The 25,235-nt window shown below is 36.2% G+C and overlaps 1 protein-coding gene across 1 annotated transcript in view; it reads left to right on the plus strand.

Moving 5' to 3' along the window:
• SLC25A12 (solute carrier family 25 member 12) overlaps window positions 1-25,235 on the plus strand; it is a 97,936-nt gene that overhangs the window by 12,645 nt on the left and 60,056 nt on the right. The window contains exons 3-4 of the mRNA XM_028122767.2: window positions 7,082-7,224; window positions 17,251-17,366. Of these exons, the coding sequence (XP_027978568.1) occupies window positions 7,082-7,224; window positions 17,251-17,366 (259 nt within the window). The remainder of the gene's footprint in view (window positions 1-7,081; window positions 7,225-17,250; window positions 17,367-25,235) is intronic.

Consider the following 25,235-nt stretch of genomic DNA (forward strand, 5'->3'; position numbering starts at 1 on the left):
TTAAGTAAATGCAAAATGACCGGAAGATTTGAAATTAGCAGATTTTAAGTAGTGCTTCTAAATATATTACCTTTGTTTTGGTGTGCATACCTAAAAAGAAAATCCTTGATACAGCTACACTTTTTAAAAAGTAACCAGCTTTATAGTTACAGCAGATCAGAATTTTTCTTTATAATCTCTGGAAAGTCTTTTAGACATATAAAATATCAAAGGATCTATTTGTCTTTGAACTTAAACCATTTTAACAGGTAATTTGTGTTGTTTAGACTATTTGGGTTTTTTACTCATTTGTGTCATTGAATTTTATGTTAACCTTCTTTTCCTCCTTACTCAATAGAAATTTAGGATTGTGTGAAAATTCTTTGTAAAGTCTGCTTTATAGTAACCTGTGATATAGGTTAAAATTTGGTAAATAGTTAAAGGAGTTAGTTACTACTATCTAACTTCAGTCAAGTGAGACCTTGATATGTTGATCTATTGGCTTGGTAGGCAAAACATTTCTAGATAACATGATCTCATTTGGAGCTAGAGGTAGTTCAGTGTAAGTACCATAGTGTAAGTACATATATCTATATGTGAAACCCTACCATCTTTCATCAGCAATAAAGATTCTAATCTTTCATTAAGATCCATTTTATTTCTCAATCGTCAGAATGTAAAGACTTTTTCAAGCACATGTGAACTATACTCAATGTAAATTTAAATATTTCTGGAAATGTCAAATCTATGTGCACTTTTACATTCCAAAACTTGAATTGGATTTGGAAAAAGTTTAATCAAGAAAATAAGTCACTATTTTTGTTTGGATACTGTCAGCTACTTCTTGTCAATGTCTTTCATGTGTCCTTGACTTCCTGCCCAAGAGGGATTTACAACTGCTTAAGAGACATCTTTGAAATGGCAAATGATTAACTCTAAAGTTATTTGGAGTATGGATATAATATTTGGTCAATTTCATTTAAAGTAATTTTGGTTCACTCTTTGAAATGACAGGAACAAAATGGAAATGATACTATGAAACGAATAAGTTAGTTGATAGATAAAATTTTTAGCATAACTGTTAGCATGGGAGACCCAAAACTTTGTTTTACATTACTTTTTATTGTTTTTAGTATAAATATGTGAGTCATTTTGGTTAGCAGGAAGAGGTCTCAAAATGGCTACTTAATCTTTTCTGATTTCTAGCCTTTTGTGTTACTCAAGACCATGTTTACTTTGTTTAAAACATTATTATCCAGTCAATTAAAATAAGCATTGAAAGTAATGAAGCTGTTTAAAATAAATGGGTCATTCTTATTTTAAAAGTATTTAAAAATATACTTTTGGTTTAAATATATCATGTGTTTTTAAGGTACCTGCTTTTCTTTGTTAACATAATATCTAAAATGTTTTAGCATTTTGACTGACTGTGGGTAGATTCTAGTTTCAGTTCTATACTCCCTCTTCTGTTCTGTCTGTTCAGGCAAACAGACTCACTGACATTGCCAAGTAATTGTCTCTAATTTAATGAGTTAATTAGTTAACTGTCTCCTGCAAAAGTCAAGTACTAACTCCTTATGGATGAGAAGAGTTGTTTTTTTTCCCTCTGAGCTATACACTTTATCTTTCAGTTCAAATCAAGTTAAAATAGACTAGGAGAGTTGGGGAAAACACTAGCAAAATACCTCAGGGTAAGTGATTCTCTGGCATCATTTATAACCCCAGATACTGGCAAAGCCTGTTCCAGTACTTGTCAACAAAAGCATTTGTTTTCCTTGTTGGCTGCTGTGTCCTTGGTTTGTGCTAAGGCTGCTTTATTTCCTGATAAAGTCAAGAATGTTGTGAAATCCTGGTGATTCTGTAAGTACAGTATAATTTCTGTGTGTGTGTGTGTGTGTGTGTGTTTGTGTGTGTGTGTGTGTTCGTTCTGTGTGTAGTGGTGGTAATCCCGGCAGTCAAATTCAGGTATTAGTGTTAGATGTGAGACACCTATGTGGCAAAAAGAAATGGAAACTTAGTTGCCACATTTTGTTAATACTAACTCTGAAATGTTTTCATATTCTCTTATTTGAAAACTGACATCTGATTAAGGAAAGCAAGCAGCTCTCAAACCATTGGAGAGAGAACAAAGATCTCCATAACCCATCTCTAGTATTTTTTTTATTTTGTACCTTGTGTTTAGTTCTTCCTTCTTTTAAATTTTCATAGGAGTCAGACCCAGGATTCCTTGTCAAAGGACGTGAGCATTCATATAGTTCTTTATATATGATGTATATGTATATATATTGCTGAGTTGCTTTTTTAATATAAGTTGCTTTTTTAAATGACTGAATTGGAAAAAAGCAAGATGTACAGAACAGTATCTATATTTATGTTACCATTTGTGTAAAAAGAAACGGGTAAGAATATTCATGCGTATTTGCATGTATATACATTATCATGTGTATGCGTATATCTTACATGTGTATAATCATTTATGCGTAAAACATCTGGAAGGATATATAAGAAATTGATTGCCTCTGAAGTGAGGTATTGAGTGACTGGGGATAGAGGTGTTAGAAAGACTTTTCACTGTATACCCTTTTGTACCTTTTGAATTTTGAATGGTGTGACTGTAACGTTATGAAAATCATTTTTTAGGGCGCCTGGGTGGCTCAGTTGGTTAAGCGACTGTCTTCGGCTCAGGTCATGATCCTGGAGTCCCGGGATCGAGTCCCGCATCGGGCTCCCTGCTCAGCAGAGAGTCTGCTTCTCCTTCTCACCCTCCTCCCTCTCATGCTTTCTGTCTCTCACTCTCTATCTCAAATAAATAAATAAAATCTTAAAAAAAAAAAAAGAAAATCATTTTTTAAAAAAGCCATTAGCAAGGGGTGAAAATACCCATTGTTTTCTTTTTTTTTTTTTTTAAGATTTTTATTTATTTATTGAGAGAGAGAGAGAATGGTAGAGAGAGAGCACGAGAGAGAAGAAGGTCAGAGGGAGAGACAGACTCCCTGCTGAGCAGGGAGCCCGATGCGGGACTCGATCCTGGGACTCCAGGATCATGACCTGAGCCGAAGGCAGTCGCTTAACCAATTGAGCCACCCAGGCACCCAACCCATTGTTTTCTTATTTGCACTCCCACCCCCTTGGTTCAGGCCTCATCCTCTTTCATCTGGATCTTCAGTAGGGGACACTTGGTCTCCCTGCCCCCAGTCAGTTTCTGACCTCTCCAAACCATCTTTTCCCTTGCCACCAGAGAGAGCACAGGTTAAATCACATCTTTGTCCTCCTCTAAAATTTTTAGTGGCATCCCAAGGTGCACAGAATGGAGTTCAGACTATTCAGCTTAGCCTTCAAAGTCTTCTATCATCTGGTTTCAAACTGCCTTTGTGGTCTCACCTTCTGTATGCTATCTTTGTATATATCCTCTCTTCATTACCATTTCCTTTTCAACTAACTCTCTCCCCCCCAAAAAGGAAAAAAAGTATTTTAAAATTTCTATATGTGTTCACATTTTCTTTTTTCTTTTTTAGCCTGAAAGACCCTGTCTGTTTGCAGTTAAAATTGAATTTTATTTTCAAGGCCTATTCTGAACGTTACTTTCTCCTTCCTACTGCAGCCTCATTCCACCTGTTCTTAGAATGAACCACTCTTTTTTGAATCCCATAGTATTTCCCATACAGTTGTTTGGCACTCATGTTCTAGTGAGTTGTTGACTTGTCAGTGTCTTTATTATTCTATTTTTAGACCTTCTTGTGTTGATTCCTCTTTTCAATTGCAGTAGTCTTCCTGACATTGTGCCTTTCCCCACTCCTGCCTATTCTTAACTCTGTTGTTTTCTGATTTTGGTAAAACATGTCAGATTTTGAAGAACACTGAAGAACAAAGGGCAAAAGAAGTAGTTGACAAGAATTGGTAGAATCCACTCACTATTAGTATTAATACTATACAGTTTATTTTTTCTTTATCCTATATTCGCATACCTATTGTTTTGAAATGTCAAAGATTATTTGGTCTTCATTTTATAGATGTGTGATATATCTAGAAGCTTGGGAGGAAAATGGAGTTGTTGAAGGACTCACTGAGTTAGTGGTAGGGCCAGGACTTAAACTTAGGACCGTTTCGGGAATGACATTTATAGCATGTAGAGAGAACATGACTTTATTTTGAGGTGATATTTGTTAGTGTTTTTGGTAGTACAAGCTAGTAAAAACGTGTCTACCTTGGGCTACTTCTTGTGCAGGCTAATAAAGCATTGGCTGTGATAGCCTCTGTGGTATGTTTTAGAATATGATAAAAGAAACATGTTTAATTCTTTCCTTGTTGAAAGAGCTGGTTGCTTGGTTTAGTCAGATTCACAAATGAGAATATTTGAAATGCTTAACCAAAAAGCAAACCAATAGTCCTTTGCTTTGATCCTTTCTATCTCTGTCTTGTTTCCCAGAAGCAACCACTTCTAACTCTTAGCTATTTATTGTGGTATTTCCCTTCATATTTCTATACTGCTATTTCTAGACATTATTGACTTCCTATGATAGTAGTTGAGGACTTCCTTATACTTCTTCCTCCTTCCTTCTCCCTCCCTTCCTCTCAGTATGTTTATCATTGTTATTAAATTAATATTTGTATCTATATTAGTATGACTATAAATACTGTTTATTTTGAGCCAAGTCATGTATTATATTTCCTGTTTTTGTACAACAAGAATACCTTTTCATAAGGTATTCTTTCTAACTTTCCATTTACTTAGCAATTTGTATACCTAATACCAATTCATTAATTTAACAAATATTTACTGAATGCCTATTGTGTGCCATTATTCTTGGTGCTTGGGATACAACAGTGAACAAACTAGACAAAGATTCCTTCCTTTTTTGGGAGATAGACAATAAACATAATAAAGAAATAAAATACGTAGTGTGTTAGAAAGTGATAGGTGCCAATGGGGGAAAAAGAGCAACGTATGGGGGGTTGGGAATATAGGTGCAGGCATGGGTTGCATGGGTAATACTAAATAGGATGATAAGAGTAGATCTCATTGAGAAGGTGACATTTGAGCAAAGATTCATACTCCTCCCAGTGTTATTTTTCATATAGCCAAATGCCTTGGATAATTTAACATTCCATTTTTCCCAGTGGCTTTCCTTCTTGGAGCCCTTTGTCTGCTCCCTGCCAGGACTATGAACTCTAGAGGCCTACAGCACAGTTGTTGTCCTGGGATTTCTCTTGGCCACTTTCCTGGGTTGGATCATCTGATTCCTGGATCCCACATCTTCCTCTGACTTGGTTCATGCCCTCTTTTTGATGGAGTAAATCTTCCTATAACTTCCTGAGAAGGCACATGATGAGAGAAAAAATATTGAGAACATGGATATCTAAAGTACTTTTATTTTATTTATTTTTAAAAGATTTATCCATTTTAGAGAGAGAGTGAGCATGCATGAGCAGGGGGAGGTACAGAAGGAGAGGGAGAGAAGCAGCGTCTGCGCTGGCCACAGGACTTGATCCCATGACCCTGAGACCATGACCTGAGCTGAAACCAAGAGTCGGATGCCCAATTGAGTAAGCCATCCAGTCACCCCTCAAAGTACTTTTAACCTACTCTTACAATTGATTGAAAGTTTGGCTCAGTTTAGAAATTTGGGCTGGAACTCATCTTAGAATTTTCAAGGTCTTACTGCATTGTTTTCAAGCTTTCAGTGTTTCTGTTGAGGAAGCATTGATGCTTGTGATGCATAATTCTTTATAGGTGACCTTTTATTTTCTCTCTGAAAACTTTTAGGATTTTCTCTTTATTCTGATGTTCTATAATTTTATGATGATGGGCCAGGTTCTGATGTGGGTTTTTTTTTAAATTTGTTTTAATATATTGTGCTTGGCATTTACTGATCTCTTATATTCTTCAATTCTGGGAAAATTTTTGATGTTACTACTTTGATATTTGACTGAAGTAGCTAAATTGATCAGCTGCAACCCAAAGAGAAGAGCTTTGGTTGTTCATGTTTGATAATGCCATAGTACATAAAACCCTTAAAATAATGAGGTATTTATTTGATAGGCAGGTATTATTATTTTCTTTGTGAAAATTAATCACATAAAAGCAGAATATATTTGCTTCTTTTTTCCAGCTACTGGAACATAGAACAAATACCTGTGATGGAAGGTCATGTTTTTCTCGTTCATTTCACTTTCTGAGGTTTGGTAGTCTGTCCTGCACCGCTTCCCTCCCCTCCCCGCCCAGCTCCCCACTATTGGAGGTGGAAAGCCTCTGGGAGTTTACAGGTGTCATCTTCTCACTCTCAGGTCTTGGTCACCTCGGTTGCCCTTTCACCTGTCTTCGTCTGTCTTGTATTTCTTCTCTTACATATTATATGTTTCATTGAGATAAAAGTCACATAACAAAATTCAACCATTTTAACCATTTTAAAGTTTACGGTGCAGGGATGCCTGGGTGGCTCAGTCGTTAAGTGTCTGCCTTCGGCTCAGGTCATGATCTAAGGGTCCTGGGATTGAGTCCCGCATCGGGCTCCCTGCTCAGCAGGGAATCTGCTTCTCCCTCTCTGTCTGCCTGCTGCTCCCCCTGCTTGTCCTCATGCTCTCTCTCTCTTTCTCTGTCAAATAAATAAAATCTTAAAAAAAAATCTTTAAAAAAAATAAAGTTTACAGTGCAATGTCATTTAGTATATTTACAATATTGTATGGCCATTGCCACAATCTAATTCCAGGACATTTTCATTGCCCCCCAAGAGAAATCCCATATATGTTTAAGCAGTTACTCTCATTTCTCCTTCCTCCCGGTTCCTGGCAACTATGCCTCTGCTTTCTATCACTGTGGATTTGCCTATTGTGGACATTTCATGTAAAAGGGGTCATACAATCTGTGGCCTTTGGTATTTGGCTTCTCTAACTTACAGTGTTTTCAAGGTTTGTCCATGTTGTAGCATGTATCAGTATATTAAATCAGGCTATGAGTATTTTTTACTATCCAGAGAAAAGTCCTGTGTTTATTATCTTTATTATGATTTTGATACTTGCCTTTAATTTACCTTTCCACAAACATTTTTTGGTTACAAGATGTTGAATAATTTTAATTTTTAAGTATACATTATTTGTTTTTTAGTATGCCAGTACTGAGGTTGATGGAGAACATTACATGACCCCAGAAGACTTTGTCCAGCGCTATCTTGGACTGTATAATGATCCAAATAGCAATCCGAAGATTGTGCAGCTCTTGGCAGGAGTAGCTGATCAAACCAAGGATGGGTAAGAACCTTTATACGTTTTTTGAAAATGAATGTTCCTCAATACCTTACTAGAAAATAGTAAACTCTAAGTTTACCTATAACCATCTGGAATTTTAATATTAATAAACCATATCTTTTCTTAGAAGTTTATAAAAAGTGTTACTTCTTGCCATTATCAAGGATTTGGCATAATTAGCATTTCTTTCTTGCTTGCTTTTTTTGGGGGCGGGAAGAAAACTACACGTATAAAACCATATTTTATATTGAATAATCTGAACGAATGGTTTTCAGATAACAGTGTATTTCTTTCACTCATACAACAAATACTGAATACCTTTTATGTTTTAGGCAATGTTCTAAGGGCTAGAATTGCATGAGTGAATAAACTAATAAATGTAAAAGCAATATACAAATTTAAAAGAAACTATAGCATGTTAGGTTATAAGTGCTATGAAGAAAAATAAATCAGGGAAGAACTTAGAGAGTGGTATTTATTCATTTATTTGTCTCCTCATTTATTTGACAAACATTTATTGAACAACCACCATTAGCCAGGCACTGTTGGGCCTTAGTAATACAAGCGTAAGTAAAATGGGGTTCTTGGCCTTAAGAAGAAATTCATGGCCTAGTGAGAAAGAGGAGGAGTAAACAAAGAAAATGATACTTTGGGAATAAGGTGCTATAATAAAAGTATGTAAAAGATACAAAGGACACCCAAGAAAGCATGGTTAACTCTGTTTTAGGTGATCTAGACAGCATTGTAGAAGAGGCGATACTTGAGTGAAATCTGGCAAGATGAACAGGAGATTGCTGGTGGTTGGAGAGGAGGGAGGAGAATTCTAGGAAAGGGAACAGCAGTGGTATGAAACATCAAGGGGAGTGTGCGTGTGTGTGTCTGCATGTGTGTGTTTTGGGGAGTGACATTGGGGAAGTTGTGTTAGGGGTACCTTGGCGTGGCTGTGGTGTTGCTTTGTTGCTCCTGGAGCTGTGGTTGGAGTGGAGCTGGGGACCTTGTGTGCTAAGTTTTGACTGTATCCTGAAGGCTCGTGACTTAGTCTTGGAAGTATTTTTAGCCTGGCAGTGTGTGGGTGTGTGCAGACACAAATAGCAAGATGCATCTTACTAGAGTGTCAGTTTACTCAGGGGAAAAAGCACACCATTTTTTTATTAAAATCAAATATGATTGTATTATGGAGCAAATGAATTATTTTTGTGAATTATAAGGAGAATTTTGTCGTGCTTTGTGAGTTCCAAGCTACATCCTCAGGCCTTCAAAGGCCCAGGTTCTTTCTCCTACTTATAGAGGTAGTTGTGTGAAAAACTAGGCAATGAGGAGTTGTTAAAAGTTATTTCTATTACCAAAGATATGATCAGATTTTAGAAAAATGGTAGGTGGGAATAGGGCAAGACTTGCATGCAGTGAAATCCATTTAGGAAACTACTGTAGTAGTTAAACTAGAAATGTTGGTATCTAAGTTGTTTGAGTCCAGTGTTAGTATTGTATTTTCCCACAGAATCTAGTACAGTGCATGAAATCTATGAGTATTTTGTATCTTAGATAAATATTTTATATAATTTATCAATAGTAGATATTGGGGAACTTGTATACATTTTGTGACTGGTCTCTAAAAAAGTCAAATGAGGGGCTCCTGGCTGGCTCAGTTGGTAGAGCATTAGACTCTTGATTTCAGAGTTGTGAGTTCAAGCCCCACATTGGGTGTAGAGCTTACTTAAATAAATAAATAAATAAATAAAGTTCTAAAATTTAATCAAATCAGCTGATAAGTTACTATGGACTATTCAGTCATTGGATTTCTCAGTAGTGATTAGGCAGTAATACATATGAAAATCAATTATTTTTAATCAGAATTCATTCTTCAAAAATTTTAAAGGTAACATATACATTTAGATCTTTTAGAAACTCTGAGAGCATTTATTGTCATTAATTTGGCCTGAGACCTGCTTTCAGAGTACTCATATCTTTTCAGATGCTTCTTTTGTGACCATTTGCTCTGGTCCATCTCAGTAAGTGTATTTTTTTTGAAGCTTCATGTGGTTCTCCCAGACTCAGGTGCATTGTTAATGTGGTTGAGTGGAATCAAGGGTTTAAGTTGCCAGAGTAGATCAAAGATGGGTTTTGGTTAGTGAAGTATCTAATAATGTTGATAATGTTCACTTAAAACAAACCTGTTTCTCTTTGTAAAAGGTAAATCTTTTTTTCCCCCTCCTCCTCAATGGTAAATCTTTTCTATTTCAGATTTTAAGAACTTTTTAAACTTACTTTTTTCCTCTCTTTGGAATGAGTCAGATTGGGATTAGATAGGAAATCTGATTCAAAGAGTTCAGAAAAATTAAATGAGTTTATGAAACATATAGGTTGTTTCTAAAAGCAGAGAAAGGTGGAATTTTCTAGAAGCACAGCAATTCTTTTTTTTTAAGGGGGGATAGGAGCAGAGGGAGAGGGAGAAAGAGAATCTTAAGCAGGCTCCACACCCAGTATGGAGCCCAATGCGGGGCTTGGTCTCACAACCCTAAGATCATGACCTGAGCCAGAATCAAGAGTTGGACACTTAACCCAACTGAGCCACCCAGGCACCCTGAAACACAGCAATTCTTAACCTCCTATTCATGACTTGTCTTCAGGGGTTCCTGAACTTGCTGAAATATAATGCTAAAAGAGAGAATTTGTACCTGCATTTTTCTGGGGAGAAATTCCAGGTTTTCAGGAGGGGGGTTTATGAATTCAAAAAAGGTTAAGTATTCTTGTTAACATTTCTTTAATACTTGTAATTCAAGAGAATCAGAGCTGTTTAATTTATTCCAAGTAGTCAACCCTTGCTCATTTAACATTTAAGGAAAATGAGACCTAGAGAGGTTGATTGATTTGCCCAAGAACATCAAATTCTCTTTTTAGTCCATTTTTCTTCTTATAATCATTTTTTTAAAAATGTTCTCCCCACCACCACTCCTTTACCCACTCCTTTATCCAGAGCAGTGATGAAAGAATAGAATAGTGCAGTTGGTACATTTTTTTTATAGCCCTGAGAGATATTCATTGGTTTTACTGTAGTTTTTTTTTTTTTTCTTAAGATTTTATTTATTTATTTGAGAGAGAGCATGAGTGGGATGAGGGGCAGAAGGAGAAGCAAACTCCCTGCTGAGCAAGGAACCCAATGCAGGGCTCCATCCTGGGACTCAGGGATCATGACCTGAGCCGAAGGCAGATACTTACCAACTGAGCCACACAGGCACCCCTCTATTGTAGTTTTTCGATGAGAATCTTATAGGTACAGATAATTTGAAATAGCATCACATAATATTGTTTATAATTGCCCAAGACCCAATCTCAATTAATAGAACTAGTATAGGCAGGCCTAAGTGATTTAGTTAATAAGCATGTGGGAAAAGCAGGTTTAGGAGTAGTGAATACCATAACTTTTTGTGTTCTGGACTCCCCCACCCCCTGCTCCATGTTTTCTTAGCATGTAAACTGCCCCTTTTCCTCTTCCCCATTCCCTTTCCTCCAATAGATAGTAAAATAAGCAGGAGTGTTTTGATATAGGTGTTTGCTGTGCAAAGCCACGTAGAAGCAACATTTTATGGTATAAATAGCATGATGGATTGTCTAAAACTAAAGGCCATTAGCCAAGTATTTGTGAGATTGTGGCTTAAACTTTGAAGATGTGGTTATATAATGAAAAGCAAAATGATATTATGCATTAAATGCAGATTTGGGGAACTGTTATTGTGCAATCTGATCTTAAATGTTTAGACAGTTGCTTGTTTGAAACTAACTTCTAGAATTGTAGTTTTTATATTTAGCTCTAGTCAGAATTTCATCTGGAGGCTCTATTCTATAATGTGTAAAACTTATTTTCTCCCAGTTTTTCACAACTGTTTTCCTTTAATGTTCTACATACATATAAAAATATATTTCTTAAAAGATTGATTTTAGAGACAGAGAGAGAGAGAGAGAGAACCAGGCGGCTGGGAGGGTGGAGGCGATGAGGAACAGAGGGAGAGGGAGAGAGAAAGCCAAGCAGACTCCCCACTGAGTATGGAGCCAGATGCCGGGCTCTGTGTCAGCACCTGAGATCATGACCTGAGCCAAAACGAGTCGGATGCTTAACTGACTGTCCCACCTGGTGCCCCAAAAGGAAAGTATTCTTCATGCATATAGAAAAATCTTTTATACAGAAATCTCGGTTGTTCTAAAAATTGCAAAATTGACATATTAATATTATGAAATTTTATTAGTTTCCACTTGGTAAATTTAAAAGGAACTTTGTAGAAAAATTTAAAACATGCAATTCATAAAATACATTATTTCAGAGTTATAAAATGAATATATGTTCTTTGTAAAAAGTCAAGCAGGAGGTATGGTAAAAATTGAAGGTGCCACCTCATCCTCATTAAAAGAAAACAAACCATTTATTAAAGTATGAACTAAGCAATGGTTTCTTCACCCCAGAGTTAGTGGCTTGTGGTTTGCATTTGTTCTGCTTAAGTCTTGGTCAGGACCTTCCAACAATAGGGAATTCATTGCAGGATATGGGGAAAAGAGCCTTAAAAATTATTCTGGAACATGTTTGCTTTATGTTCACAGATAAACAGGCTTTTCTTGCTTTATGCAAAGTATAGTTACAATATCATGTGGTATAAAATGCCTGTGGGCTAAAAATAGATAAGGGGCATATCAGAGAGACGTTGTCCATGCCCCCCACTCCCTACTTCTTCCCAGTATTTTATAATGAAAATTCACTTATATACTTACCATAGTCTACCATTAACATTTTTCTGTGCTTCCTTTTTCATATATCTATCCCTCTATTTTTCCATCCATCTTATTTTTTCACACATTTCAAAGTAAATTCTAAATATTGATACTCCTTAAATATTTCAGCATGCATATTATTAACTGGATTTCAGTATTTGTTTTGAGTGTTTTCTTTAGATGTAAAATTTACACACAGTGACAAATATAAAACTTAAAGGTACATTTGTGGAGTTTTGATAAATGCATATCCCTGGGTAATTTCAGGTGACTTTTTTATTGTGTTAAAATATATATAATGAAATTTACCATTTCAACTATTTTTAAGTGTACAGTTCAATGGCATTAAGTATGTTCATTTTGTTGTACTACCATCACCACCATCCATCGCCTCCATTGTTTTCATCTTCTCATACTGAAACTCTGTACCTTTTAAACAATGAGTCCCTGTTTTGCCTCAGTACCCAGCCCCTAGTAACCTCTATTCTAGTTTCTGTTTCTAATGCATTTTACTATGCTAGGTATTTCATATAAATTGAATAATGTAAAATTTGTCCTTTTGTGTTTGGTTTATTTCACTTAGTCTGTTGTTTTCAAGATTAATCCATGTTACAGCATGTATCAGAATTGTATTCCTTTTTAAGGCTGAATAATATGAAGTGGCTTATTTTTAAGTTGCTGTTGCTTTTGTGTTTCTTTTTTTTTTTTTAAAGATTTATTTATTTGAGAGAGGGAGCGTGCACAACTGTGGTGGGGAAGGGCAGAGGCAGAAGGAAGAGAGTCTCAAGCAGACCCTGTGCCCGGAGGGTGGTCGGGGGGTTGTGCTGGTGGGGGATCTCACCACGCTGAGATCAGGACCTGAGCCAAGATCAGGACCTGAGTCAGAGGCTTACCTGACTGCACCACCCAGGCACCCCTGCTTTTGTATTTCTTAATTGACCTTTCTTCAAATAAATTGCTCTGTGTAACAAAGGTAACTGTGAGTATTGTGGATTGGCTGTGTATCCCCCCAATACCTTCTTATAATGTCTACTTAGTACAAACACCAGGTACCCTTTCTATTTTTCATCTATAACTTTAAATTTGGGGAGGGGGAAGGAATACATAGACTGAATTGAAGGCAGGAATTGAGAATCTTCCACTGACTTGCTGAGTTTCTTTGAGCATATCACTTGACTTTTGGATTTGCCTTTTTGAATATACTGATAGAGAAATGTGTATATATATATATTTATTTATTTTTGAAAAAACATTTATTTATTTGAGAGAGCGCACGTGAGCGAGGGGGAGGCACAGAGGGGGAGAGAGAGGGAAGAGGAAAGAATCCCAAGCAGAATGGGTGTGGAACCAGACTTGGGGCTTGACTTCATGGCTTGAGCTGAAACCAAGAGTCTGAGGCTTAACTGACTGAGCCACCCAGGCACCCCAAGAAATGTAGATATTTCAAGTCCACAGACTTTATATTTTAGACAAAGGTCTACTTAGTTGGAAACCTACATGAGGGTGGGTGTAGATAACTGATGGGCCCTGGTCTCTGTGAAGAGGCGGCTTCTGCTTTGGCTCCAGGGGGCTGGTGCTACGTGGGATGAGAAACCTGTTGCCCACACTTGCAGTTTAACAAGGGAAACCAGAAAACTGGATATTTGTGTGAAGTACTTATTATGATTTCCTAATGTTGACAACTAATGTAACTAAAAAAATTATACTTTGCCTGCCAAAGAAAACGTGGGGGCCAAATTCCGTCTGCCAGCCAACTGTTTATAACCTTTGCTAGTTAAGGAAAAAGTCTTTTACCTCTTCTCATAAATACAGAAAGTTTTGCTACTGAGTATGAAAGGTGTTTGAAGCCTACATATTCTGTATTTCAGGGTGTTTGTATTTTTGATGTTAGATTCCTGAGGCTGTTTTGGAAAAGCCAAAGTGTTATGGATTGTGTTTTTTAATCCATCATCAGCCTAGTTACTTTTTATTTTTTAAATTACTCTTATAATCAAAAGAAATAATGCTAAATAATAAAAATTTCAAACATTTCAGAAATACATACTGTAGAAAATGAAGGCCTTCTTTAAGTCCTCCCCTATATCATTATTTTATTTGTGTTATATATTCTTATTAAAACCACATAATACTCATTGCTTTTTCAGGGTGTGTGGATGATGATACCTGATATGTTATAACTTCATTTGTTTTTACTACTCTAGAATTTGTGTAATGATAACCACACTTTTGAGTTTTATTATAGTTTTTAGTAGTACACCAATGCATGAAGTGTATTATGACTTGTGACCTGATAAAGTTTGATTATTATTCTTCCCAGGATTTGTTAGTCAATCAAGCTCCTAATTTCACCAAAGATTCTTCAGCAGGGGTGCAGTGAAGGCATAGTCTTTAGTGTCCTGAATAATATCACCGCAAAGGCCTTTTCCTCAATAAAGGGAAAAGGCATAGAATACACCATTGCTTTGGATATGATGTAACTTGTGTAACTTAAACATATTTCAAAGTATTTTATTTAATAGAAAATGAAACTTTGAATGTAAAATATGTCCTTGATGAGTGGGGGCATAAAATGAAATGTAAAATGTAGTCATTCCTAATACTTTGTTGAGAAATATGGCTCTCTAAAAAGCCTTGTATTCTAAATTGAGTTTATTCAAGAATATTTATAAATTCCTATCCTGAATCAAACCTGTGCTCTGTGACAAGCCTACCTTCTTGCAGGGAATTAGACTTTATTTTTTATTTTATTTTTATTTTTGAAAATGATTTTATTTATTTACTTATTTGTCAGAGAGAGAGAGTGCGCACAAGCCGGGGTGGGGGGGCAGCCAGCAGAGCAGGCAGAGGGAGAAGCAGGCTCCCTGCTGAGCAAGAAGCCCGATGGCGGGACTCGATCCCAGGACCCCGGGATCATGACCTGAGCCGAAGGCAGACGCTTAACCAACAGAGCCACCGAGGCGTCCCGGGAATTAGACTTTAAACAGTGAATTACATAATTACTTTAATAAAAATTTTGCAAGGGGCACTAAAAATGTCCAGTGTGTTGCTGTAGGGGTGTGAAGGGTATGTAAAGTCATCTGGGGATTCTGAGATGGTTCTCTTGAGGAAATGATACTTGAGCTGAGCTATGTAAAGATGGGTATAAATTAAATGGGCAAAGGTTTGGAGATGGTGGGATGAATCCAAGGAGAATGAAATGGTCCTGAGTGGAAAGAGCATGGATTTAAGAATGAATGGGTTGGAGTGCAGAAGAACAAGGGGGAGGTGTGCAGAGATCAGATCCCGAGGGACTTGGAGCCATGTTAAAGATTAGGTCTGTTCCTTTCTATAGGGTGACTGTAAATGTGTTGTCTAAACCAGGCCATTTGAGAATAAAAGGCAGCACCATTACTAATATAAATAAGTAATTAAATTGGTATATGTATTTATATATTTATAAAAACAGATTTTTTTAAATTTTATTTCAAGGACAATGACCATTTAATGTTTATTTATTCATGAGACTCAGAGAGAGAGAGAGAGAGAGAGAGAGAGGCAGAGGCAGAGAAGCAGGCTCCCCGCCTAGCAGGGAGCCTGATGCGGGACTCCATCCCAGGACCCTGGTGTCATGACCTGAGCCGAAGGCAGATGCTTAACCATCTGAGCCACCCAGGCGCCCCTAAAAACAGATTTTTATAATGCTGTTACTTGGATACTAGTCACTTACCAATAGCAGCAACAGGGTGTGGGATCTTTGCAGCAAGCTTGCTATGGAAGATGACTCTAAACTAGCATATGCCAGTCTGTAAGATCATTGAAGGTGGGGTGCCTGGGTAGTTCAGTTGGTTAAGTGTCTGGCTCCTGATTTTGGCTTAGGTCATAATCTCAGGGTTGTGAGATTGTGCCCCAAGTTGGGTTCTGTGCTGGGGGTGGAGCCTACTTGAGATTCTCTGTGCACCTCTGACCCCTACTCATGCTCCCCCTGCCAAAAAAAAGATCATTGAAGACAATTTTAGTATAATTTTGACCACTGGCTAATTTCACAACCCTGAGTATTCTAGGACTCAATATGTTTTAGTTTTCTCCCCTTTTGTTTTGAATTTTCCTTTAAAAAATGTATTTTCTTTAAAAAAATTTTTTTAAGTAGGCTCCATGTCTAGCGTGGAGCCTAACACAGGGCTTGCCCTCATGACCCTGAGGTCAGGACCTGTGAGCTGAGATCAAGAGTAGGATGCTTAACTGACTGAGCCACCCAGGTGCCCCTAAAAAATGTATTATTGACATTTCAAACATATAAAACAAACTAGTGTAGTGAATTCCCCAATATCCTCATCACCAAGTTTTAGTAATTATTAAAATAATTATTAAGTTTGTTTTATTTATACCTCTTCCCATTCTTTCATCCCCTGGATTATTTTGAAGCAAATTCCAGATGACATTTTTTGTTTGTAAATATCTGGGTATATCTCAAAAAGATAAGAAAAATTACCAAACAAACCTCCTCAAAAACATTAGTATCAATGTCTTAATATCATCAAGTATTTGTGTTATATCATTATTACCATTTACTAATTTTCTTATAAATTAAAAAAAAATTTCTTTGCTTAAATTCCCCAGAATCCAAATAAGATCTGTATCTTGTAATTAATTACTATACATTTTAGGTCTTTAATGAAGTTCTCCTCCATATCTTCTTTCAAAGGTTTTTTTTTTTCAAGTACAGAATGTTCACCCTGTAATTTCCTACAGTCTGCATTTATGCTGATTGTGTTTCTGTGGTGATGTTTTAACATGTCCTTTGTCCTTTGTATTTTCTGTAAATTGATTACATGGAAAGCAGTGGGTCTTAACATGGTGGGTTGGCAATTTGCAACTTGGTGGGTAGAGGCCAGGGACGCTACTAAACATGATATTGCCCGGGAGGCCCCTACAACAAAGAATTATCCAGCTTAAAATGGTAGTGTTGAGCGCCACAGTTGAGAAACTATGATCTAGAGACTTTATCAGCTTCCGATTTAATTATCTTTGGTTTAGTTCTTTCTCTTTTTGTGATTTTAGGAGTGATTGATTATTGCCCAGGTCCATTAATTTATTAGGGACTCACAAAAGGGTAGTATTCTAATTCTTTCATTCCTTCCTTCTTTCTTTATTATCTGGAATACCTCTATAAAGAGAAATTTCCCTTTTTCAATTATTTGGTTACCTTGAGCTATAGCATATATTAAAGGCAGGTTAAATGCCTGATATTTTCCTTTTCTTTACCAATCAGTAACATTTTATATTTTATTTCAGATTGATCTCCTATCAAGAGTTCTTGGCATTTGAATCTGTTTTATGTGCTCCAGATTCTATGTTCATAGTGGCTTTCCAATTGTTTGACAAGAGTGGAAATGGAGAGGTGACATTTGGTAAGGAAAAAAAGATTATAAAGGATAAGTGAAGTCAGTAAGGCTGGTCCAGTCTTTAAATGCTAAATCTAGTAACTGCATATAGATTGCTGCTTATTCAGGAGCTAGTCAATATTAATTTCCTAAAAGAATTTACACAGATAAAATTAAAATGGTGTATTTTCTTCAAAGCTTTAGACTGTTGCAAAAAAGTAAGGAACCTAGGAATGCCTTGCTCATTGAGTCACTGACACTTTTACATTCCTAAAATAGGTGGTGTAAAATTTTCTTGTTCTGGGCTAGCCTGGGCAAAATTCTTTATGAAACAGACCATGAACAACATGGAATAATCATGTCATTCTTCAAGGAATTTTTGGGTAGAGAGTGCAGAGCTTCTCAATAGCAGTTTGGAAAATTGCTGCTTTGTCATTGTAGCACCAAGAATGGAACTGAAGGAGGGAGCTGAGAATAGTTAGCATTCTCTAAACCCCCATTATAGTTTTTTGATTTTAGGAAACAAGCCTAGTACGTTGAAATTGATATCTGTCTTAAATGTACAAATTGATACAAATCCTTTGGTAGGCACATAATTTAGCACAATGTCATTGTTTGACAAGCATATAAACTAGAATTTCTATTTGTAGCCATGTGTTAGTTTTTAAAGATGCTTATTTGTGGAAGTTAGTTTGTGTTTAAAGTATCTGCTAATTTTTCTGACAACAGGCTTTTCAGTAAATCAATGCAGTGTTTTCAAGGATCTTGAACTCTCTTCCCTTTTTTTTACATTTACATTTTTTATGGTAGTAAACACATAAAATCTTAACCATTTTTCAGCATGCAATTCAGTGATGTTGAGTATATTCTTGTTGTTGTGAAACAGATTTCCAGAACTTTTTCACCTTGTAAAGCTGAGCTTGAGTCCTTTTATGGTGTGAATTGGCATCAATATGTGATAGAAAAACTCTTGAAAATCAGGGTTTCCCTGACTATAGTGCTAAATATTTATTCACTGCAGTATTTGTTACATAAGAAGCATCCTTCAGTTAAACTCAAAGGAAGAAGTGTCACTGCCATGGAAAGAGAGAAAGTATAGGTATTCAGAAGAACTGGTGGTGCCTTTACTCTGGTTTTAGTGGGCATATTTTCTAGCTTGGCATTGACTGTTTCCTTTTGCCCATTGACCCAGTTATTTTCTGTATAAAAAGATTTTCCCAAATAAATACAAGTGCAGACAGAACTTCCTTAGATTTTTGCATCTCTCTTGGCATGCTTCCTGCTTTGGTGCAAGCTCTGGCCATTCTGCCTCCTAAAGAAGGTTGACTTTCCCCAGAAGCACCTAGATTCTATAGTTTAATGTATAAAACCTTTATCATCTCATCATTCAGCATTTACCCTGGACCACTAATCTGCATTTTCTATTTTCAGTAGGTACCACATATTCTCACATGTCTCACTTCCAAATGTTGTGCAGCAGTGCTTGGGAAATACCTTGATACACGTATCTGCATTAAGAACAGCATACCTGTGCTTCTAGCATGTGTCCATTGTTTAAGAATTAGATTTTCCTAAACCAAATTGTGGTTTCTTTTGTCCCTCCTACCTTGATATCTTGGTTCTTTGTGTCTCCTCAATTTGATTGCTTTTCCCAATTTTATTTTAAAAAACAAGTCACTCAAGTCATTTCATCCAATAGAATAACAATAGAGACTCATGCCAGTGTTGATTAGTAGATTAAAATGAGTATAGAAAATAGCTGAGAGGTTTATAAACATATTTATTTCGTGCAAATGAAAGCTTGTAGTTATTAGATCCCAACTTTAGCATTTTAAAGATCTTTTGTCTTCCCCAGACTATGATGTATGAGTTAGAATTTTAAGAAAATATAATTAAGATTAAAAGCCAAACAAACCAGTTTGCGTTGTTATAACACCTGATATGAACTGAAGAACATACAAACCCTCCAAAACTCTGCTGTCATTCTTCTGCTTCATAATATATAGAGAGAAAGATTCTTACGGAATGATAGAAAGCTGAACGCCCTTTCAGCATTGTTCTTGGAGTCCCTGGCCAGCTGGATGGTTGTCTTGATGTTCACATATTTCCTGGAGACCATAACCATTTTCCCTTCCTGCCTTGCCTCCCTAGTTTTGAGGATCCATTTTGGACAAATTTTCTTAAATAAAAATCATAATGAAGGAGAGGAAGTTTAATTTTATATTTTTAGGAGGAAAAGCATTGAAACTGTTACAAATGCCATTTAACAAGATTTCTAAGGCCTACTCATTACAGGCTGTTCAAGACGACAGAATTTCAGCATAAGGAAATAATTAACTTGGAGTTTATTTTTATAGGATTTTGGATCTGTGATAAAGGTCAGTTTTCATGTTTGTATCCACTTAATAAAATGAATTATGCTTATGTATTTATAGATAAATGCTTAGGTAAAAGGAAATTTTAGATCCATAGTAACTCTAAATTCTTTTCACTAAATGGCCTTATGTTTTCTAGTTTGGAACTTGTTTATAGTTTTCTCTTGAGCACATCAGGAGAGAAAGGTGGGAGAGAATATTGGATGCCGGGTGTAATGGAGTGGGGAAAACTGTTATGCTATTGATATCTTGTGGACTATGATGATGATGTTATCTGTATATTTGTATATATTATTCTCATCTGTGCTTTTTTTAGATAATGCTTTTTAATACACATCAGATTAGATACTTAAACTGTGTATGTTTTTGGAAGTATATAAATAGAAATATTGAACAACTTGAGTGCTGGAAAAGTTTTGTTTTATTTTTTTAATTGTTAGAGATGCGTCTACTTTGGGGGAGAGGAGTTACATTGAGACCTCAGTAATCCATTTCAGAATATGAAAGCTCAGGAGAGGGTTCTGGAATTTTTAAAAGAGTGAATAAAACCATTAGTTGTTTCCTCTTCGATGTTCTTTTATTAAAACTTCTAATGCATGCTGTGGATAATTACTTATTGGCTTGTGTATCTGTTACTGCCTGGTGGCATGAGCCTTGTAGAGGCCGCTGCATGACTGGTGTTTGCTAGATACATTATAAACTTGCCTTGGTGTCCCTGCTAGCCACTAGAGTACTGGATATTCTGCTCGATAGAATTAGGTTAAGGTAACCTGGATAACCAGTATACTACATTGTGTTCTCAGTAGCTGCCTTGCATTTGTCCCACATTTAAAAAATCAAAGCCTATTGGTTTAACAAAGATGTAATCCTTCTAAAAAAAAATGAAACCCAAACTCCTGTCTATTAACTAATAAATGAATATAAGATACATTATACAGTCTAAGTTTTCTATTAAAATCTCATCAACATTGTGTTCTAAACTGCTTGCCTAGGGATGGGAACTCTTCAAAGTGAATTTTTTTTAAGGGCCTATCTTCATCTCCTCACTGTAAAACCCTCAAAAAGCAAGGATTCCTTTTGATTTTATACTGTTTGGTCATCATTAGATACAACAAATAAATATGATGTGTTCCATTTGTGCCTCTAAAATAGGCTCTTTTTAGGGAAGAATAGATTGGGTTTGGTTTAGGCATAAGCACGACTGTTATTAAAAGGTTCAGGAGATGGAAGTCTAGATATGAAAAATGTACCCTCATGGAAACAAAGCTGTAGACATGGAGTAATATGAAAATCTAATAGTAACAAATACCTAGTTTAATCTGGTAAGAATTAGAGCTTCACTTGGGTGTTCAAATTAAATCAGGAAGAATTTTGAGATTCCTTTCAGATACTACAGAGAAGGTCGTATTAATACTCAAAGCTACTAAAGTAGCTTAGTTTGAGGTAAAAAAAAAAAAAGGATATGGCATTATTAGTTTTTATGCCATTTGGTGATAGACTCTTGAAGCATCTAGTTTCTATAGTAATAGATGCTCTTTAAATGTAAACTTATCTTTCCTGAGAAATGGACCTTCACATGTATTTGGCAGAAGGACTACTTTATTGACTGATTGTATGGTAGTCCCTTCTGGAGGTAGGTAAAGGGTTAATAGAAATACTTTCTTGCTTGGAAAAACAGAGGAAGTCACCTAGGAAACTCATGCCCTACCTGGAAATAGAACCTAGCAGTCTGGGACTGAGTACATGCTATGTTTGTTGGGACTTCCTCTGCTAAGTTCCTGTTGTTGAACTTTTTGTTGTTGTTGTTTGTTTTCCTTTGTTTTCCTTTTTGGTCTCTTAGTTGTTCCTCCTCTTTCTCCCCAAGTTTTCCTTCACTGAAAAACTCTTTACTTCCACAAGTCTCACCATTGTTTTTGTTCAGTTATACACAAGGAATTCATTGTTTTGGTGGGAGTCCTTCTAAAAGCCTCTCTGACTTCACTTTAAGAACCGTGCAGGTGAAATTCAGCCGTTGAGGACCTTTTTTTCCCTCCTGACAATAAAAATGTTTGGTCTCAAGCCTTTTAAGTTGGAAGCAGTGGTTCCTGCTGGGCTGGAATCCTTGGAGTCAGGGTGTCGTTGGGCTGATGGTAGGTGGGCTGTGTCACAGGGCTGATGGCTTGTATACCTACAGGAGGAGTTCTCTGGCCACACCGTTGGTACAGCAGCTCCTTCCAGGCTCATTCATGGAACAGGCATGGCGGCAGTCTTGGAGAAGAGTGCCAGCCCCGGTCAGAGGTAATTTTGTACTGCAGAAAGGTGAACAAGACCAGTAGGAAGCTCCCATAAGGACCAGGGGAGGGATGAGGGTGGATGAAACGGGGAGACACAGTGTGGGCTGTCGGGGAAATTGAAACCTCTATTAAGACATATTTACATAATATATATGCTTCAATGTGTATTTCATCTAGTCCTATTATCATAAGTGACTGATACAGCTAAACTGACTAATGTTATACGTCTGTGAACATTTTTACTTAATCACAGTTGTCACCATTACCTGCCCTCCTGACAAAGGAGCAAAGAGAACATATGACAGGCTACTTTTGTATCTGTCCCCAATTCCCTTTTCAGAGGAATTATAAATCTTCTCTTTCATAAGCCCATGCTCTGCAGGAAGTGAAAAAGTGGTCTACTGTTTCCTATATGTCAGAAAACGAATGGATTCCTATATCCCATAGCAAAACCAGCCTAGTATAAAACACTAGATCATGATCTTGCTGCATAAGATGTGACCGTCATAGCTCTTTCATCCAGGCCAGAACTATGGCCACTGAAATAGCACTCCAAGGAGTGCTGCTTAGAACCAAAGACCCTTGTTTGCCACTGGAAAGACGGGATTCTCTCTGGGGGGAAAACTTGCTATGTAGTTTCAGTTAGATGCCCTGGGAATATTTGAGATTACTGGGGTTTCCTTTCATGTCATGCAGAATTTGATAAAACTGGGTGAGAACAGCATCTCTGAGCTATTGCCTCACACAAGTAGAAGCTCCCCAGTTCTGGAGCTTTTGCATAACTTTTTTTTTTTTTTGGATAAGCACATCCTGGTAAAGTAGTAATTATGAATTGGACCTTAAAACAATAGTTGTACTAATTATTTTTGTAAGCTTCTTGAATTAGCCTTAGGCAGTCGGTAGTGACAATAATAACAGAAGGGAAGTGGGACACATCAAGAGGTGCCAAAGTAGGTTGGAAATTTTGTTATTCCTAGTAACTATAGTTGTAGCCTGTGACATAGTTAAAATAATTAAAAGTGTCTAGGGGTGGTTAATAGAATACAGCACATATTAATGGTCATAATAAAACCATATACAAAGCTGTCAATGACCACTTTGCGAAAAGTAGGAAATATTGAAACAAATACTCATAGAAAAGGACACTTCAGTATTTGGGGAGATTACTTTGAGTAATTTGAGCTATCATTTGAATTGTTTCAAAGATATTCCAAGATCTTATTTAGAGGTTGTTAGGAAGTTTACAAAATAGGATTTTAGTTAAAGTTTTGTTTTTTTTTTTAAGATTTTATTTATTGACAGAGAGAGACACAATGAGAGAGGGAACACAAGCAGGGGGAGTGGGAGAGGGAGAAGCAGGCTTCCCGCGGAGCAGGGAAACCGATGCGGGGCTCAATCCCAGAACCCTGGGATCATGACCTGAGCCAAAGGCAGATGCTTAGCAATGACTGAGCCACCCAGGCGCCCCTAGTTAAAGTTTTTATTATAGAACTTTTTTTGAATGTAAATCAGACATTGTAGTTTTGGTTCATAAGTATCCATTTTGTGATAGTAGAAAACAGTTCATAATTAAGTAAACTTTCATAGTTTGAAAACTTTTGAATCTTTGTATTTGATTAGGTCACACTAGTATTCTAATATTTTCTGATTATATAAAGGGAATTCAGTTTTATTCCACCGTTATATAAAACTTCTCTAGGTAGTAGTATGTACATTTCTTATTAAATAGTTGAGTTTTAGGACTTGTGACCTTTAAAATAAAGGTTATCATAAAATAACTTATTCTCTTTCATACTCTTAATATTTAAAATAAATATATGTAGTAACTTAAGTTATTCTATTCTGCTTCCGATTAATTTCTTCATGTTTCTTTAGTTTAACACTCTGTTAGACCTTAAAAATAAGAAATTAAAGTAATTAATTTGGGAATAGAGCAGCTAGTTAATTAAAGGAGATTATAAAAAAATCTTTGCTGATCTCTCATATTTAGCTCTAAATATTTTTTGTAACCCTTACTATTTTCATGACCTTGTAAACTTTAACATATTTTACAACTGCTGAAATTCCACGTAGATTTAAGGGTAAACTTTTTGTATTGGTTATAAGCCAGGATCCCATGAATTGCTACTGAGTTCATTCTTTTTGTTTTTAGAAACAAAAACCCATATATTTAATATGGGTTTATGGAAGGTGAAAATAATTTAACATGGTTTGAAAACTCTGACACAGTGTTGCTAACTAGGCAAGAAATAAATGCTACATTCCATCTGAAAGGAAAGATGAGAATCCCATCTCCCCAGTGACATCCAATGCCTTCTTCCAACTTACTGATAGCTGTGACCTATTCGGAGCTGTTACATTGAGTCCAGACTGGTAGGATTTCCAGTTCAGAATTCTTCTACCTTCTTCCACCTTCTCCCAATAGCAATGCTTTTATCAAGAAAAAAAGGTACATAAAACTAAAGGGAATCCATTAAACCATTTACAATGTGAGATCGGTATCTTATTCAAAGAATTTGCAGAAATTAGAGAAAAGAGTATAGTTGGAGATTATAAAACATTAAACTTTTACTAATTAGTAAAATTGATAGCTATGGATGGTAAAACACTTCCACTAATATAATTGGCATAAACTTGAAAATAATTTTGTTCTTAAGACATCAGTAAAATAGGCTTCCTGCTTTCTTAACTTTGCTAATGATTCTTTTTTTTTTTTTTTTTTTGGCATGAGCTTCTGAATTAGGCTATCCAGTCTATGCTTGTTAAAGTACCAGTCATTTGTGAATTGACTTTTATAGTAAGTGTAGAACTGTGTAAAGAAAGTGACTGACGTTGTTAGTGCCTGAAGACAAGCTGTCATAGGGTTTTGGTTGTATATTACAAGCTTGACTGGTTCCTATCTAAAAGTTAGTGTAGTGTGTTTAGTCCTTCTTTATTTAAAAGTGAATCACTAATTTCACTTATCTTAAAATATTTTTAATAGTTGAGACTAATAATCATGCTTTTTATGGGAATTTTGAAGCTTTGTGTCAAGACCATATTTTTGACAATATCAGAAGCTTTTAATAAGGTGCTTGCTGCTGAGCTAATGATATGCTTTTGGTAGTATTTCTTATACCTATCTTCAATAGATATTCAGGCTAGTGTGAATGTAATAATCAAGCCTCAATCAAACCATACTTAGTATGACAAATATTGCATTATACTGTAATTTAGGTATTCATGCTTCTGATAAAGGGCTTAATTCG

This window comes from Eumetopias jubatus, unplaced genomic scaffold (genome assembly GCF_037043125.1).
Source record: "Eumetopias jubatus isolate StellerSeaLion01/CBP00866 unplaced genomic scaffold, mEumJub1_p1.0 scaffold_3, whole genome shotgun sequence".
NCBI lineage: Eukaryota > Metazoa > Chordata > Mammalia > Carnivora > Otariidae > Eumetopias > Eumetopias jubatus.